At 32.9% G+C, this 19,357-nt stretch overlaps 2 protein-coding genes across 12 annotated transcripts in view; one reads left to right on the top strand and one right to left on the bottom strand.

Moving 5' to 3' along the window:
- Nucleotides 1-19,357, top strand: part of LOC127857912 (uncharacterized) — a 351,976-nt gene that overhangs the window by 148,612 nt on the left and 184,007 nt on the right. The gene's annotated exons all lie outside the window — the stretch shown is intronic.
- The window catches only part of LOC127857915 (uncharacterized), a 157,438-nt gene that overhangs the window by 33,725 nt on the left and 104,356 nt on the right, over nucleotides 1-19,357 (bottom strand). For 3 of the 6 annotated variants that reach the window (XM_052394660.1, XM_052394661.1, XM_052394663.1), the window contains one exon: nucleotides 16,443-16,899. The exons of the other annotated variants lie outside the window; for them this stretch is intronic. In XM_052394660.1, coding sequence (XP_052250620.1) covers nucleotides 16,443-16,899 — 457 coding nt within the window. The remainder of the gene's footprint in view (nucleotides 1-16,442; nucleotides 16,900-19,357) is intronic. 6 annotated transcript variants of the gene reach the window in all.

Raw genomic sequence — 19,357 nt, 5'->3', positions numbered from 1 at the left:
GTTAATAAATGTTAATAAATGTCTATATATTCTAAGCATAGCATACGCAATTGTATAATTCCGAACTAATATTATTTACTTAAATATGATCTAGCTAGAATCAACATCAACATGGATCAACATCACCGTTGTACTTTTTATTTAGTTTTCAGTAATCTGTCCTTGAAATAGAGGTAGCCTTATTAAAGACAGCGCTAAGTGTGAAAGTGGAGATTAAGAAATAAGATCTATTGCATCGCACTGGCGGTATAGCATGTAGTCTTAAATAAGACACATTTAAGACATGGATAAAATACAAATATGACTCATATGAATCTTTCATTTCTTCAAAAAATAAGCACGTAGTCACATATAAATAAGACACATTTAAGACACAGAAACAATATGAATAAGACACATTTTAATCTTTCATTTCTTAAAAAAAGCATGTGAATCTTTAGAATAAAATATAAAATAACATGTATTACTGACACATTATTCTCAAACAACATGTTTAATTAAAAAAATGTATCCGTACAATACTCAATATCCTTTTACAATGAATTTAACAAGTTTTCTTTAATGACCGATTCATCAAAGAAACACAAATTCCCAACCATCTACAACATGTTCAATTAAAAAAAAAATGTTTCCGTACAATACTCAATATCCTTAAAAAATATTGCTCAAAAATCTATTTTACTATATAACGTCTGGCATTTTTACCTATGGCATTTTTACCTGTGGCATTTTTACCAATTTACCTCTGGCATTTTTACCGCTGGCATTTTTACCTCTGGCATTTTTACCTATGGCATTTTTACCTCTGGCATTTTTACCGCACACCATATAAATGGGTATCAAAAAGTAAATTTCAGTAGCGAGAAGGATATAATAGCAAATTCAATAAGTATACTGTATTTATATGACAGAAATTAAAATTCAAGTATGAAATGTGTCCACTTTATCAAATTCTAGTATTTAAATGGATCCAGTTTATAAAACTTCTTGTATTGAAATGGGTCCACATTCTCAATGTTGTCGTATACAAATGGGTATGCTTTAAAAAAAAATCTTGTATCAAAATGGGTCTACTTTATCAGAGTTCCAGTATAAAAATGGGTCACATTTCGCAAGTCTCAGCGGAACACCTCACCCCCCCCCCCCGGGTTTAATGTCTAGGTGTTTGTTACCCCTCACAGCAATTGCTAGGGAGGGGGGGCTACATCTTGTTCGGATTACAATAATTTTAATGTTTAAGTGGTCATTATTTTATGTTATTTTCTATTGATGCAAAGAAATACTTAAACTACTTTCCAAAATGTATAATATATTATAACATTATTATTTTTTTGCAAGCATTCCCCACACATTTGGCAACGTCAATATGGTGAAATAATCAAAAATAATAGTTTCATGATATTGTTGAAAACACAATAAGAATCTTTTATTGACATACCATATATATATATCGCTCAAATCAGCCAATGGAATAAATGAAGTGTCTTTATTTGTGTCTAGCCGCAGGAAATTTTATTGGACAATCTGTCTTACAAAGGTCAGGTAAGGTAAAAAGCTGGCTTAGACAGCTTCCACGAGAAAGTACAATTGAAACATATACATGTAACTGTTAAGCATGTGCTAATTATAGCAAAAAACAAAACCTGCATATTTAATTGGCTCTGGAGATAATCTGTCTACTGGGGTCGGTGATGTCCCCCAATAGCTTATCTTATCAGTTAATTTATAAACTGCAGTGTGATAGCTCTTATAATGAAGTGAAGCAAAATGTCTATGTCACAAAAGAATGTTACTCTCAGTTGCAACTGGGCAGACATGTGGTCAATTACTCGAAAAAAAATCAATGAAATTAATGATTTTAACTTATTTTTTAACATGATTAATGTTTTTTTTCATTGATATATTATTAATTGGTAATCTCAACCAAAGATATCAAATTGATTACAAATGTATTAATTCATGCATTTAATAATATTTGGGCTTCTAGACCCTTTATCAACCACTGTTCATCTATAAAAAAAAATCTTATTCTTATTAAGGGTGTCACGATACGCTCCCCTTCATTACTATACGTATCGCGGTACAGTGTGTACGATACAATATGTACCGGGATACGTATTGTCAGATGGAAACAACATACAAACCATTTTAAACCATTTTTTCAATTTTATTTAAAGACCTCTACATACATTCATTTCTTTAATTTGTAAAAAATGTAATTTTATTTTAAATTCATGATTACAAAATTTGTCATTTAAAAATGTGATATGAGATGATATTGGGAGAATTTCCGTTAACATTGATCCAATTACTGTGCCACATATTTTATTGATTGCGCCAATGGAATCTTTCTTGCCGCGTATTGTTACAACATCCAAACATTAAAAGTTTACTTGGCGCGTTGGCGCATATGAAAAATGCTGTACCGTACCATACGCACTCGAAGGCGTATCATGGACTGTACTGAGAGGAGACTATTACGATATACCGTCCCACACAGTACCATGACACCCTTAATTCTTATCCTATTAGCTTGCACAAAAAAGATAGATGCATAGTACTGCACGATTATTGCATTTGATGTTCATGGGCATTTGAAAAGTGCGGTCACTCATTCAACTTCTATCAGAAAGGAAATAAAATGCCAGAGTCTCTCCACTGGTGCAGAAGTTGCATGAATTGCTTTTTCAAAATGTAACTTGTATACATGGGTTAACATGGTTCACTAAAATTCTCATGAAATCAATTATTTGACTGATTACTTAACTGTTCCCACACCTAATTAAGCTCCAACACTTATTTTTTGCATAAATGCAGATCATCAATGCAATAGACTGTATTCGGAACTCCACTTATCGTTAGGTACAATAAACTTTTTACCATTACAGGCTTGGCGAAATTGCCGGTCCGCCGGTCCTGACCGGCAGATTTCAATTTGGTCCGGCAGGTTTAACAAGAATGTCGGTCCTGGTGACCGGCAAAATGTGAAATGATTGCAAACAAATCTTTTTTTTTCAAGTTGAAAATTCGAAGAGCTAATCGCTTACTACATCATGAAAATGAAATCGCTCGTTGTTTTGATGTTTGCTGTAGGTTTGTTACGTACAATTAGCAAATCCAACTTGTTACACAACACCTACTTTAAACTCGTTTGCAAAATCGCCAACTGCGTTCTAACAAAAAAGATCTTGATAGCTTTTACATATTTTTCGAGTAGGATAAGGACAATAAAATATGGTATCGTGATCAACACAGCCATATGCATACGCCATTTTTCATAAGTGTAAAGAGTACAGTGCATTATGGGGCAGAGCTTTCATTGGACGAGCGAATTTAAATTTAGATTGAATGCAATACGATACATGTACAAAGAAATGTTTTTATTGCATCATATGCAGTGCCATGTAAAAAAACGTGCTTCCCGGGGACTTTCTGATACTGGTCAAAAATGAAAATGAATCTCTGTTAACAATTACACTGCGTTAGCATGTAAATAAATCGTCTTTTTTATTTAATTAATTACTAGTAAACGTTCTGAAAAATGAAATGCCTTAATCATTAAATGTCAGGTAACGTGTTTTGTACTGTGCGCAGTATATTTTAACAGCCGCTCCAAACTGCAATCATATTAAAGTAAGAATGTTTAAATCGTTTCGAATAACTTAAATTTGATAATTATTAGGCTTGCACATACGTTATTGAAATTATCGCACCGAACCGTTCTAATAGGGAATACATGTAATAAAAACTGACACGCGAATTTTTCACAACATGATTGACATTACACAACCGATTAACACCAATTAGCTGCCAGTGTAACCTCTAAGCGATTAAAATCAATTTAACGGCCGGTTGAATAAAGAGATCAAGATGTGATCGCTGCCATTTTTGAATTTTCTAGTTAAGTTGTTGTTGCTTTACGGTCCGGCTAAATTTTCTCCGGACCGGCACATTTTCTGAAATGCCTGTCCGGATGACCGGCAGATTTTTTCTAATTTCGCCATGCCTGCCATTATGACCCTAGTGTCACATGAATATTCTGGTACCGTACTTGCTTAGTTTGAACAAGACTATTTCCAAGCAATATAAGTCCAATACCGATGAAACTCCACCATTTTCAGCAATATTTCTAGTCTATTTGTTGCCATACCAATCAGAATTATTGACATTGGAACACAATGAATTAACATGCATAATCTCCATGTTGCCTTCTATCCATGTTTCATGAAAAAATCTGTAGAACTTTTAAAATTATCGCAGGATCCACTATTTTCAGCAATATTTCTATTCTATTTGTTGCCATAGCAACCAGAATTCTTGACGTAGGAACAAAATGAAATGACGTGCATAATCTCCATATTGCCATCTATCCATAATTTCAAGTTTCATGAAAAATATGAAGAACTTTTAAAGTTATCACAGGATCCAGAAAAGTGTGACTGACTGACTGACAGACAGAGCAAAAACCATAAGTCCCCTCCATTTTCACCTGTAGGGGGAATAACAATACGCATTCCCGTGGATCTAGGTCAATTTTATTTGTACCTCATGTAAATTAGCGGAAAAAACCAGTTGTAGGCAAGTTCCAAATAAGAACTATTGTTCAGACTTAATCCCTTGAAATACCCCTTGGACCGAGAGCTATCAGAGATCTACACCACTTGAGTAATTAACTACATGATAAGTTGGCAAGTATCTGATGTTGTTAATGTGTCATTTGTCTTCATGAATTGAAATTGAATCTGCTTTTTGGTCAAAAGTAATCATAATCATAAAATAATAATGAGTAATGACCTTGTAGAGGTAATCTATACAATTATTATTTAAGTAATACAAAAGCTATAATTAATGAACAATCCATGATTAATGAAAAAAGTAATCAATTAATAATCATGATGATAACAGATTAACAATTATGATTACCCCATGTCTGCTACTGGCAACTTATTGAAAATATAACCCCATTTCTCAGGTAAAAAGTTTTATCAACTCATCAAATAATTATGAAATGGTATTTGTACTAAATACTTCAGGTAAAAATGAAAGTTAGATTTAAAATTTGACATGTGCACAACAGTAGATAGCAGCTTGTGCTTCAGTGATGTGAGACACAAAGAAACTATTATCAAGCATGTGCAATACCCTTAATGTTTTGAAGCATATTTAATTTGCATGAAATGTACAACTCTTTTATCTTGAAATAATTAATGAGAAAATCAGAGCTTCCCTTGACATACTTCTTTGTATCTTCATCACACCCTAGGGTGAATTAAAAAGAGACAAAACAAAAACACAATTTCTGATAGAATATTGGAAATAGTGTCACAAAGCATTTGGAGATTCTCAGAATGTTCAAAAGAAATTGTAAATACATTTTAAATGTTTATTTATGGATTATGATGAACATTTTAATGATCAATATAAAAAGTGCTTATGAAATGCTGGGAACAAATTAAAATGAATGTTGCCTGATTGAAATCCCATTGTGTTTTTTCCAGAGACTATTTATCATCTTTGATGTGAGGTGTGAGCATTTAGAAGCCCTTAAATCAATTGAAAGTCTGTCACATTGAATCTTAAATTATGAGTCTGAATATTGAATTGTGTAAAAGGTCCCTTTTTTGGGCTGGACTAAATGACTGCCAACTTATGACATTGAACAACAAGTTTTACTGTAAAGTGTCAAATGAGAAGTACAACAATTGGCCCAGTGACACCCCATTTGCACAAATATTTGTTTGGTACTTTTTCAATCATTTTTGACCCTAGCATTATAACTCCTTAGTAAACTCCTAACAACAAGTATCGTTGAAAACGATGGATGCTCCCCGATGATGCGCTTTGTCAATCTATGTGTTAATAACCACCTAAAAAAATATATTATTAGCCTCGGTGACCTTGACCCCAAATGACATCAAGCGTCACCAAAAGGTAGGTCTATATATGTAAGGTACCTACATGCCAAATATGTAAGAGATCAGTAAAATATTGAAGGCGCTATGAAAAACTGTAACAAAAGTGTGACGGAAAAATATATAATTAGCCTCGGTGACCTTGACATTTAACCCAGTGACCTAAAAACTCATCAAAAGGTAGAGGTCCATGCAAGGTACCTACATGCCAAATATGAAAGAGATCGGTAAAGTAGTGAAGGCGGATGGCCCTATGAGAAACTGTAACAAAAGCGTGACAGGAAATCTATTATTAGCCTTGGTGACCTTGACCTTGAACCCAGTGACCTCAAACCTCATCAAAAGGTAGAGGTCCATGCAAGGTACCTACATGCCAAATATGAAAGAGATCAGTAAAGTAGTGAAGGCCCTATAAGAAACTGTAACAAAAGCGTGACAGAAAATCTATTATTAGGCTTCTGTGACCTTGACCTTGAACCCAGTGACCTCAAACCTCATCAAAAGGTAGAGGTCCATGCAAGGTACCTTAGACATGCCAAATATGAAAGAGATCCGTAAAGTAGTGAAGGCCCTATGAGAAACTGTAACAAAAGCGTGACAGAAAATATATTATTAGCCTTGGTGACCTTGACCTTGAACCCAGTGACCTCAAACCTCATCAAAAGGTAGAGGTCCATGCAAGGTACCTACATGCCAAATATGAAAGAGATCGGTAAAGTGTTGAAGGCGCTATGAGAAACCGTAACAAAAGTGTGACGGAAAGAAGTAAGGAAGGAAGGAAGGACAAACTGGCCACTATATGCTCCGCCAAAATTTTATTTCGGGCAGCATAAAAATATAACACTTGTTTAACCCTTTCCCACACAAAAGCAAAGTGGATGTGGCTATGTGCAAACAGTATAACTTCAGAACAGCCTGTGAATAAAACGCAGGCTGTTCAGGTTTTATGCTGTTTGCTGCTCATCAGTATCTAAGGGTTGGAAATGAAGCCTTTAAAACTTGGATCTAGTAAGAAAGGTCTTGAACTAAATATAACTTTCTAAGTGACTACAAATGCGTCAAAATACGTATCTAAGGGGTAAAGGGATAAACAAAAAGTAAGGATTTGTAGTAAAAAACTAAGAAGATTGCCAGTAATATTACAAACAAATAAAACTGTGTATTTTAAACTGATAATATTGTCTTTGTGAAATTAATCTGCAGATTCATTAGCCCATTGTTCTCAATAATTAAATCAAATACAACTGATAGATTTACCATGCCAACACATTGTTTAAAACAATTATTATAATACTTGTTTTCCTCAATAAAAAAAACAACTTATTTCGTATTCATTTAAAATTAATAAAAAAAACTCAAATCTCGAGATTGTTTGACCTGGAGATAATAAGATATTTGTGTGGAGTGTGTCCTTCAGCTTATCAGTTACTGTGTTACTGATTGTAATCTAATAAACCGTGGGTGACTGTGCTCTCTAGGGGTCTAAGGTGACAAAATAAGATAAGACTGGATGCATGTATTTAAGAGGGCATAAGGCACTATTTGGATTTTTTATATTAATAAATGACATTAAATAAAAATGGAAACTAACAAACTAACAGCTCATAGATTATGGGAATTCAATAGTGGTGATATTATATTGTTAGTAAAAAACAACTGCATTAATTTATCAAAAAGAAACTTAACACATAAAATTGTCTATTTGGTATCTGAAAAATCTTTTCTTGCTGAAATTGTGATGTACACACCATCAAGGCATTTGGTTACGTAATATCCCATATTTCTACGAATTCACTGATGGTATTGACATAACTTACATGTAACTGTAACAATAATAAATATTAATAATAATTATAATGCGAAAAAGTTTCCACCGTAGATTTTCATTTACAAGTAATTGATCGCCTGATAATAAAGGCCAATTTGGTGCAGTCACACCAGCAACCAGTATTCGATTTTCCATTCTGGGACCAGGGTCCATGTAAATTGTTTCGGTGGTGACAATACGATATAGGTGGAGCTTAAATTAGGTACTCTGGTTGATCCACATGGCACATGACCATGTCAACTTTAAAATATGTTTTTCAGTGAGTCAGAAATTAATGCATAGAATTAAGCTCTTAATATTGAAAATTCTTCCCACATTTTGAGTCTTAACTGCAGGAGCTCCAGGTCAACACATTGTCATAAACATGATAATACATATTCATCATCACACACTGTCATGTAATTATTCAGGTGAGGAAGGAACTAAGAAATAAAATATATGCACACATGCACACATTTGTTCACAACCTGTGGCTTTCAAGCCTAAGATGCAGCAGACATAAACATCCTCAGTTGTGAAAAATGATGTTCAATAAATTTAAAATAATCTACAGTAGATACACTTGATTAACCACACAGACGAAATCTACAGTACTGTAACGACACTGAATTGCACTTAAGTATGTGAATAATTTCATCATTGTTCAATTAATGGATTTTTTTCAACATTTGACCAACAAAATTTTTGTTGTAGTAAATACATTCAATACCAACAACAAAAAAATCAATTATAAAAGTGGATAACATTCATTAACCCTTTCAGTGCGGGAACCGAATTTTAAAGGCCTATGCAAAACGTGGCGTCTCATCAGGATCCAAACTGTTTGCTATTCTGATAGTATTCTTTGAAAAGAATCAAAGAAAATGCTAATTTTAGAAATTCAGCAGACGACATTTTAGCAGACGACAAATTTCCCAGCATGCAAAGGGTTAAGGGGGAAGGGGATATATTTTTGCCCAAATTTCAAGTTCCGAAAGGAAGCAAACAGTGAAATCCATTTCATCAAAACAGAAAGTGACACAAGAACGCCTATTTGTGTCAGTGTCATAACATAGCGCTAAGGCAACATGCATTGAAAATAAAACCAAAGACAAGGCCAGCTTCTTCACTTGTGAAACTATTGCCCTTGATCTTCCCCCCGGAAGCGAGACAATTCACCCCCAAGACAATTCACCCCGAGGAGACAATTCACCCCCTAGACAATTCACCCCTGCTCCCTAGACAATTTTTTTTTATCTTTTGCTGTTTGTTTAGGATTTAGTAATTACAAATATCTGTTTTCTAAGGATAGTTATTTGTATTCTTTTTTATTTTTATGAAGTTCTAATAAAAGCATATTTAGATGTTCTCAGAATTTCTTTCTTTTTTTCATAAAATTACTTGCAATTGAAACATAACTGTGCTTTTTATCTATTGATGTTTGTTTTTGTTATTAACAATATCTTATTATTAACAATATCTTATTATTGTTTTTATGTCATTAAATAATTTATTCTGTGTTTATGTTTTATTTAAGAAAGATTTGTAAAAAGTGTATAAATAAATAATAATGGGATTGGATACATTATTTGGAAATAATCTAATTGTTTTATTTGATAAGTTATGCAAGATTTCGAAATTTTTATAAAATTACTATATTTATTTTTAAATGGGAAATATAATAATAAAATATTTGTCACATAATCAGTCAACAAAGTAACAACACCTAAAAAACAACCTTTTTCACACTCATAAAGGTATCAATAAACAGATAATCTGTCAGGCATTTAGAGCTGATGAGGGTACTGATTATCTAATGGAAGATAAGGCTATAACTGATTGGGGTTGCTTAGAGATAAGGCTGTAGTATGGAATGAGTTAACATGCTGTATGATTGAAGTGGACTTGAATTGAGTACAATTTTTGTAAAAAGTACATTACATTTCAAAACATTTTTAAGAGGAGCATACTATTGGTATTATAGGAGATTTAATAAATCATGAGGTATTCGTGTATAAGTAGCATTTAAAAAAATTATAACATAAAATGGTGTGAATTTGATACTGGCTTTGAAATGAATACTGATAATTGCAGACTAAAATATGTTTCAATACACAACATTACAAAACACAACTTCTATCACTAATCCTTCAATGAGAGAAAATCCAACAACTTAATGGATAATAAGAATAAAAATAATAATTTTTTTAATGAAACACTTTTGTTTATAGGCAGTTAAATAAAAATAATAATCAAAATATCAGGTGAACAACAATGGAATTGTTTAATACAATACCAGGTCTTAGAATTGCCCAGCCCAACATAATTATTTGTCAATGTGTGTAACTGAAGTCTTTGTTTATCTGTGTTGACACTTTGATAAAGCCTTGTCAGGTGTGTGAATGCTTATCATGTACCATCATGTAACTCTAATGGAACTCAAAACTCCCCATTTTTCTCATGTAACTGCGGTGTGCGTCAGGGAGAAAATTTATCGCCCATCCTCTTTTCCCTTTTCCTAAATGACCTTGGGAATTACTTAGAATCTAAAGGCCACCATGGTATAGAACTTACAAATCCAGAAAACGATATTGCTACTTTTCTCAAAATAAGTGTACTATTATATGCAGACGACACAGTCTTAATTGCTGAAAATGCCCAAACACTACAAAACTGTCTGAATGACTTTGCTGATTACTGTAAAACATGGAAGTTAAATATAAATAAGGATAAAACAAAAGTAATTATTTTCGAATCATGGCAAAATAGAAACTTCTCTTTTAAAATAGACAACACGTCTCTAGAAATTGTTAACTCATACAAATATCTAGGTGTTTTTTAGCAAAATCTGGTAGCTTCCTAACTGCAAAGAAACATCTTGCACAACAAGCAAGGAAAGCAATGCACCTACTCTATTCAAGAATTAATAACCTTAATTTACCAATATATCTGATATTAAAACTTTTTGATAACACTATCCTGCCAATATTAACATATTCAGCAGAGGTTTGGGGCTATGAAAGCATTGATTTACTAGAGAAAATACACAATGAATTTCTGAGAAAAATTTTCAATCTAAGAAAAAGCTCCCCACTTTATATGATATACGCAGAATTCGGAAGATACCCCATAGATCTCACTATAAAATGCAGAATGATTGCATACTGGAATAGATTAATAACTGGGAAACCGGATAAATTAGCATATCTCATATATAAATACATGTTAAACCTTCCTAACTTTGAATCTAAATGGATAAATTATGTAAAAATATATTCACACAAACTGGCAGAAATTACATATGGCTAAATCAAGATCAAATCCAAAATAAAAATATAAAGTACACTTTAAAGGGCATATTACTTGATCAATACTAGCAAACCTGGCATACCTCACTTCAAAACTCCACAAAAGGCTTAAACTATTTAATATTTAAGGATAAGATTGAATTAGAGAAATATTTAATCACACTAACTAAATATGAATCATCTTTATTTATTAAACTTAGAACTGGTAATCACTTTTTCCCAAATGAGACAGGTAGATGGACCAATCAAGACATAAATGAGAGAACATGCCCTCATTGTACATGCAGAGATGTGGCGGATGAATTTCACTACATGCTTATATGTCCCTTTTTTAATGAACATAGAAGGAAGTTTATAAAAAAAATACTACTAGTGTAGAACAAATACGCTAAAATTTAAAGAATTGTTGACAACAAGGTCCTTAAAGGATTTTAAAAAAATATGTAAATTCATAAAAGTATTATTTCAAACATTAACCCGCTGATAAGTTTAACTTGGTGTATATGTTATATTATGTTTGTAATCATTTATGTATTTCAACAATTAAACCTCATAAGACTAATTCATATCCACAAAAAATATTACTTTAAACGCTAACACGTTGATAAATTTATTTATGTAGACAACAAAATCATGTCTAATGCAGTACTTTTTGCATTTCGTCTCAATCAATCAATTAATATTTTATAAGATGAATTAATCATCTTACATATTGGTATTACTACATCATAGTTCATGTTGAATACCTAACTTCATTCACTACGCATGTTTAAAATATTTTTACGCATGTTTTTTCAATCTGGCAACAAATATCAATGTCACAAATTTGAAATTACTGATTTACTCATAAATGTTGTTAGCAAATTGTGATTTATATTTTAAACCTTGCACTAGCCAAATTATATGCAATGTACATGTATGTTTGTATCTCAAGCTTATTGTTAACCTTGCTGGAATATGTTTTTTAATCAATGACACTTGACACTTATTACTTATTGCAGCACTTCTACTCATCCCCCTCTCCATCACCCATCCATGCCTTTCACCATTGATTTCATGTGCCATGTGTAAACACAACTTCACAAATACATGTACAGTAAGGTACTTTTTGTCATGCAATCTCACTACTGCAGGTCAAATCGACACAATTTAGTACATGATTATATAAAGCTACTTGCTGAAACAATAGCATAAAGTCCTTTACTTACGAATCACATGGTCACTGACACAGGACAAACATGGGCATGGTTAATCTGGCCTGACACAACATCGGTCAATGTCACGTGAATGGGTCACTTCACATTTGATCATTACTTAGTTTAAACACACCAATTAATCCCAAGTAGAATTACATTAACAGACAATTTCGGTCTACAAAATGTAAATCTATACGTCACTTTTGAAAGTTTAGTTAATATGCGATCTATAAATGAAACACTCTCCACGATTATTCTATAGAGGAAACAGTGAAAACACAAACAATACGCACATTTCTGACCTAATTCCAGGGTTAACACACAGATCAGCGAAGCGCTGCAGACAAAAATTAATTAACCAATCAAATTCACCGGGTTTTAAATAGAACCGAATGGAAAAACCATAACTATAGTCTGCATCAGTAATCCATGTAAACAAACAGGTTATTCAGGCCAAAGGAATAAAAAATGTTTATTTCTCAGGTCAACATCATCATTCCCCCACTCAATTCAAATGTATGTCTCATATCTTTTTCATCTCCACTTCTCTTTCTCTTTTCTATTTTCTATGTAAAGTTTAACACCATGTCACAATTGTTAATAACTCTTTGTAAAAGATGCATTGTAACTGTATACTCATGTGTCACTATATTTGTGATTTGAGCTTAATAAAGGTTATGTTGTTGTTGTTGCTTGATTGTAATACCCATTAATAGCACGCTTCCAACCAGATTAAATTTCCTTTCTTTAATTAAGGTTTTCTTATCAATTAAACCATAATATTTTATTAAATTAATTATCCCATCTAACATGAATAAATAAGTAATTGTCATAATGTAAAATTCTAAGAATTAAACGAAACTAATTAATCAACTTCAATATTTGACAAAGTTCTCAAATAATAAAATAGCAGTTAACCTAATAATATTATTTCAGTCTTCACGATAGTTCATTTTATCCACTAGCCATTCGGGCTACTGGAATGGTAAAGACAAGTAGCCCAGCAGCAAAATTACTAGCCCAAAGTAAATTTGTTAAAATATACACCCTGATAAAGGGTTTCATCTTTCAATAGCAGTTAATCTATCAAAAGTCAAATTGTATCCAGGGTATGTTAACTGTAAAGCCTATTGCAAAAACAATTGCAACACAATATAACAAGTCCATGTAATTATGTCCTTTATTAATTATAAGTATTTAACATGTGATAAACAACTTCTTCGTTCATCTAATCATCACTGCAATCCTGGAGATCCTCTTAGTCAGAAACCATATCCTGTAAAACAAGCAACCTGATAGTTATTTTCCAGAAGTTTACTTGACAAGTGAAGGCATAGATGGCATACTTTTATCATACATGTTGACTTTTTTCTTATGCTGTGTTTTTAAGCGAAGCTTATTAAACTCTGTCTTACAGAAATAGCTTCTCCTTCATCACTGATTTTTTACCACTTTTCTTGAAATTCACGTTTCCGTGATTTTTCATAGTCATTTGTTGACTTACGATCAGAAGTGGGCAGTTTCTTGCCAGGCTTCACTCCAGCTACGTATTTAAGCATTATGCAGCCTTATGCGCGTAGGGACTTACAACTTTGGAAATAAACACACAAACAAGGTTACAAAGTAAAACGATGTTTATTCGGGAAATGCAAGCCGCGTACGTCGATAAGTTTACTTCAGCAGAAAACACATCAGCATGACGTGTGCCACTAGTAAATAACCAGTCTAAATTGTTCACCACGTGGCCTGTGTTACGACTCGAAAATGACCGTTGAATGTATGGCCCAATCGTAACGCGTTTAAATCTCGTATTTTAGGCGAAGTTGAACGAAGTTCTGTCGGAAATCTTCGCGAAGTACTCACAAAATAATGACTTTTATCACACTTAAAAATGAAACAATATTGATACACGGAATTTCTACTGGCCCGACGGGCGTACAATATGGCAATTTTAATAGGCCCGAGCTATAATTTACACGCCCAGGCCAACGGGCGTGCGCTTATTTCGCAATCTGTTATTTAAATCCAATGCACAAATATTATAAATACAAAATACTTCATTTGTTTCAATTTTATATGTTGTAACACAGTTTATAGAAAAAAAACATTGGTTGGATTGCATTTGACAAAAAACACTATTTCATCTTTCATTTACAAACTACATTTATTATCTTCACATCAAAATTGTGCTACAAAGTCAAAATTATAACCCCAAACATCTGTTCACAACTTATTTTTAAATATGACAAAAGCAAATGACAATACAATATCATATAAAAAATATGGCAGTGAATTGTCTTGGGGGTGTATTGTCCAAGGAAATCAAATTCTGGAGTGAATTGTCCAGGGGATGAATTGTCGATAATGTTACCTGGTGTAAACACAATTTGTTAAAAAATGTGTTATTTTGTGAAAATATTGCAATACAAAGTATTGAACTAAACTCTGAAAGTATTTCTCATTTGTGATTATGCATAAATAACTCATTCAGAACCCATCAACACATCAATAGTTTCACTACCGTGCGAGTTGACTTTTAGGTACGAGTTGACTTCCGTGCGAGTTGACCAAACAACGTGCGAGTTGACTACCGTGCGAGTTGACTAAGGTACGAATTGACTGTAAACCTTGTATTGTAGAGTCGTCGTGGTTATTGTTGGTTGTGTGTAGCCTAAAAACAATGTTCATATTCGCGAACATGACTTTAGAGTTCGAAACATGATAATGGCTAGAGAATTGATCTATTTATGTTAACAGTCTTAATTATATTTTACATTAAACTGTAATTTGTTGATAAAAACATTGCAGAAAAATCATCAATATTGCAAATATTCGATCATATTCGCTCGTTTCGTTCATATTCGCGAAAATGAGTCATATACGCATTATAGACGGACCCAAAATTTCGAGCAAAAAACTTCAAAAACTGTTAAACGGGAATAAACAACACAAGAATACAATTCCGAATGACAATAAGTATGTTTCCAATGTTATTGTCTTTCTGGATTGTATTTATCATCATAAAAATGGATAATAGCAAAGTTTGGATTATCAAAAGGTAAATGTAATATATTTTCGAGATAAGTCTCTTTATTATTTATACAGTCTTTCAAAATTATGGAACGTTTTAAATTCATCTTTCCAGAAATAGCAATATGTGGGTCTAATCTCTTTCAAAAAGACATTTTATTCAACGTAACGTACCGAGTTAAGAAAATTCAAAAATTATAAATTGATTTTGACACCTTAAAAACAAAACATAAATTATTTAATAAAGTTTGGTGTCTTTTACTCTTTATACAATAGAATATATTGCAATGGGTATAAACTGTTTATTGAAGTCTGATCCCCCCCTTCCTTCTCTGGTCAAACTCCCAGTGGAGTTCTTTATAAATTGGAGTTGGACGGGGATCCCCCGTCAAACACCCATTGGGGTTTAATTTAAATGGGGGTTTGCCGGGGTCCCCCGTGAAAACCCCGTTGGAGTTTAATGGATATGGGAGTTTCACGGGATCCCCCGTCAAAACCCCACGGGGGAAGAAAATCTACAAACACTTTATTTTCTTATTAAAGTACATATTTCTTACAATTATAACTTAAACATGTGTATTTGTAAACATTGAAACAGAAAACAAAGCATAATATTTAAATTACATTTTTTGTTAAATATAGGTAAAATTCTCCCGTCTGGAAAAAACTTCCGTTGGAAAATTGCAATTCTTAACGGGGGAGCCAAAACCCCGTTGGGATCCAACGGGGGATGGCAACTTTATCATCAAATAACTCTACTTTCCAAAAACATGTTTACTCTTTTTCTTCAATTATTTGTATGTACTCAATGCCCCCTACAAATATGCAAAATTTCATAACAATTGTTCAATAAATAAAAAAAATAAGTTTGCAAATAATCTGGATTTGCAAACTTAATCTGGATACTGTTATATTTTAAGTTAAAAATACAATAAAATACATATACACTTTTTACAAACAAAACTCCTAAATCAGATCATAACGCTGACGAACAGGTCAGAAGTGTAGCTCAATCAACTCCTGTACAAATAATTGTGTAACTAAACACCTCTTTTTATGCACGAAATATATGGATTTTTGGCCAAACTTAAATCCTAATTGGGTTCACTTTGTTTTTGAAATGATAATTTGTAAATGGATTACTTATATTGAGACGAACTGGTGTGCAAAACAAAACTTGTTTACGAACCTGCTACTTCTCTTTCGTAGTCTGCTTGTGCAGTTTTGTTTGCTGCCTGTTGCATGCGCTCAATGCCATGCTGTACACTGATTTCGATGCGTTGTGTTACATCATGTACCTTGCCATCAATACATTGATCCGCATCGTTTGTCTTTTTTTCGATGCGTTGTTCCCCATACTGTGTCCTACTTTCAATTCTCTGTGCCCCAAATTGGGTCTTTCTTTCAAGGCGATGTTCCCCAACTTTCGTCTTGCTATGAAGGCGTTTTTCCCCAACTGTTGTCCTATTTTTAAGGCGTTTCAGCCCCAACTGATTAGTAGCATCCAATTTCTGCAGATGTTTTGACAAGGTCCTTTCCGCCATCTCAGAAAAACGTTTGCCGGTCTTTTTTGCTTCTTCGAGCGTTTGATTGATCTCTTTCAACAGCTTGCCCAGTTCTTCAAAGGACATACGATCATTCTGCAACTGCATGCAAATCCAAACAAATATTGTGTTGTTTTTGCCCAAAACAAATATTAAATATGTCGAATCATGTTGAAAATAATACGGTTTGATGTGTATGTGTTTATGTCCTTGAGAGATCGTAGTATCATTTCATTAATGGTAACATTTATTTTTCACGAGTTGCAGAGCCATTGGTGAAGTCATATCTTTAATATTACTTATACTTTTATAAAACAAAATCTTATATTGAAACATATTGAAACAAAACATTATTTTAACTTAATATAACTGTTTAGTCCATGCCGATAAGTTTCTTGAACTGTGACCTTATTTATGCGAATAAGTATTATTTTATAGAAATGACGTTTAGTGATGAAACTGTACAATTGTGCTTCAATTTCTTCATCCTCGTCAATTGTCACTCAATGTCGACATACTCGTCAATTTATTACATTATTTTGTTCAACTTTATTTTACGTTTTCTATTTTACATGTGTATATCAATTATACGATTTACAATTAATATTAATACATTCATAGCTGAATAATGATCATTAGTTAGTTTGCTCTTCGACTCAGTTTTTACCACAAAACTTTATACACCATTTTTTACAGCAAAACAACATTAAGTTTTTGAAACTTTGCGCGTGTGCATTATCCAAACATGTATATATTGTACAAGATAAGTATTGATGCACAGCATTAAAGACCGTCGGGAATTTCAGTGTAAAAGGCACTCAATGAAGTTACATGGAACGATTTTTTTCAACTGTAAATATTAATATATTGGCCGATTATTTTAAACAAAATAGAAAAAGATACTGGAATAACCATTATTTATGATTTTGTGTTATAACCCCAAATAACCGTTATCTATGATGTGTTATAAACCCCAAATAACCGTTATCTATGATTTTGTGTTGTAACCCCCACATATTTCATAGTTCATTTTATTTACATTGGTTTCATTTTTTTACTGGCATCCGTTTGCAGTTTTCATTAATGGAAACGAACTGTGTAGGTTTAAAAAAAATCTGCTTCTTCTTGTAAGCGTAATTTATAAATTTAATATTTTTCTCAACTTTAAGGGGAGATGATTCTGAACTTATTCTTACGTTGCTCATTTACGATAGGGGTTGAGTACTCATTGATATGAAAACACTGTAAAAGTTTCAATGTGTTTACGAACCCCCCCCCCCCCCAACACACACACCCTCTCACACATATATTTCATGGGCATAATAAAAACAAACAAAAGGTGTGTTTGTCAGAAACACAATGCCGGATGCCCCCTAATGCGCCGCTTTTTCATTATTTATTTTCCTTTGACCTTGAAGGATGGTTTGACCTTGACTTTTCACATATCAAAGTGTGCAGCTCCATAAGATACACATGCATGCCAAATATCAAGTTGCTATCTTCAATATTTCAAAAGTTATTGCAAAACTTAAATGTAAGGTTGTTTTTTTTTCCTTTGACCTTGTAGGATGACCTTGACCTTGACCACCTTTTACCACTCAAAATGTGCAGCTCCATGAGATACACATGCATGCAAAATATCAAGTTGCTTTCTTCAATATTTCAAAAGTTATTGCAACACTTTCATTTAAGGTTAAAGTTGTGTTTTTTATCCTTGACCTTGAAGGATGACCTTGACCTTGACCTTTCACCACTCCAAATGTGCAGCTCCATGAGATATACATGCATGCCAAATATTAAGTTGCTATGTTCAATATTTAAAAAGTTAATGCAAAACTTTAATGTAAGGTTAAAGTTTTGATGACAGAATGACATAATGACGGACAGACAGGCCAAAAACAATATAACCCCAATCTTTCGATCCGGGGGCATACAAATGAATACAATAAAACAGCATATTTATTTCAACTAAAATGTCTACATCAAAACAAAAAGTTAACATAGAACATAAATAAAATAATTTGATTCTTCTAGGGCTCGAACCTTGGGCCTCTCACATGTGAAGCGAGCGTGTAACCACTACACTACGAAAACCGCTTGAAAAATCACCTTCTTGCTAAGATATTATTAAGTGACTGTTGTGTTATCAATAAAGCAATACACCGTGTTATCGCTGTCGTCTTGTTAAATTGAAGAAAATACGTGTTAACCAAAACTCGAACAGCAAAAGTCTGCGCCATTGTTAGAAAAACCACAAGATAAATATATTTTGATTATGTTTTGTTTTTATACAAAACCAGAAAGTTTCACTGGCTCGCGTATTTGCTCAGTCCCTGTGATATTTTATGATTGCCCAGTCCCTGTGATCAGTTATTTATTAAAAAAATTAGCTTTGCATTATTTGAAATAAATGTTGTAATAAATGTAATAGGCTAAATTGCACATAATATCACCACTGTGCAAGATATTCTGACAACAAAAATATATACCGTTATCCGTAAAATAACTTCTCCTCCCATAAGCGAAAATAAACGTATTACATACGAATCGCCGCACTTCA

Source organism: Dreissena polymorpha, chromosome 14, assembly GCF_020536995.1.
Source record: "Dreissena polymorpha isolate Duluth1 chromosome 14, UMN_Dpol_1.0, whole genome shotgun sequence".
Taxonomy (NCBI): Eukaryota; Metazoa; Mollusca; class Bivalvia; order Myida; family Dreissenidae; genus Dreissena; species Dreissena polymorpha.
This window is presented reverse-complemented; position numbering and strand designations above follow the sequence as displayed.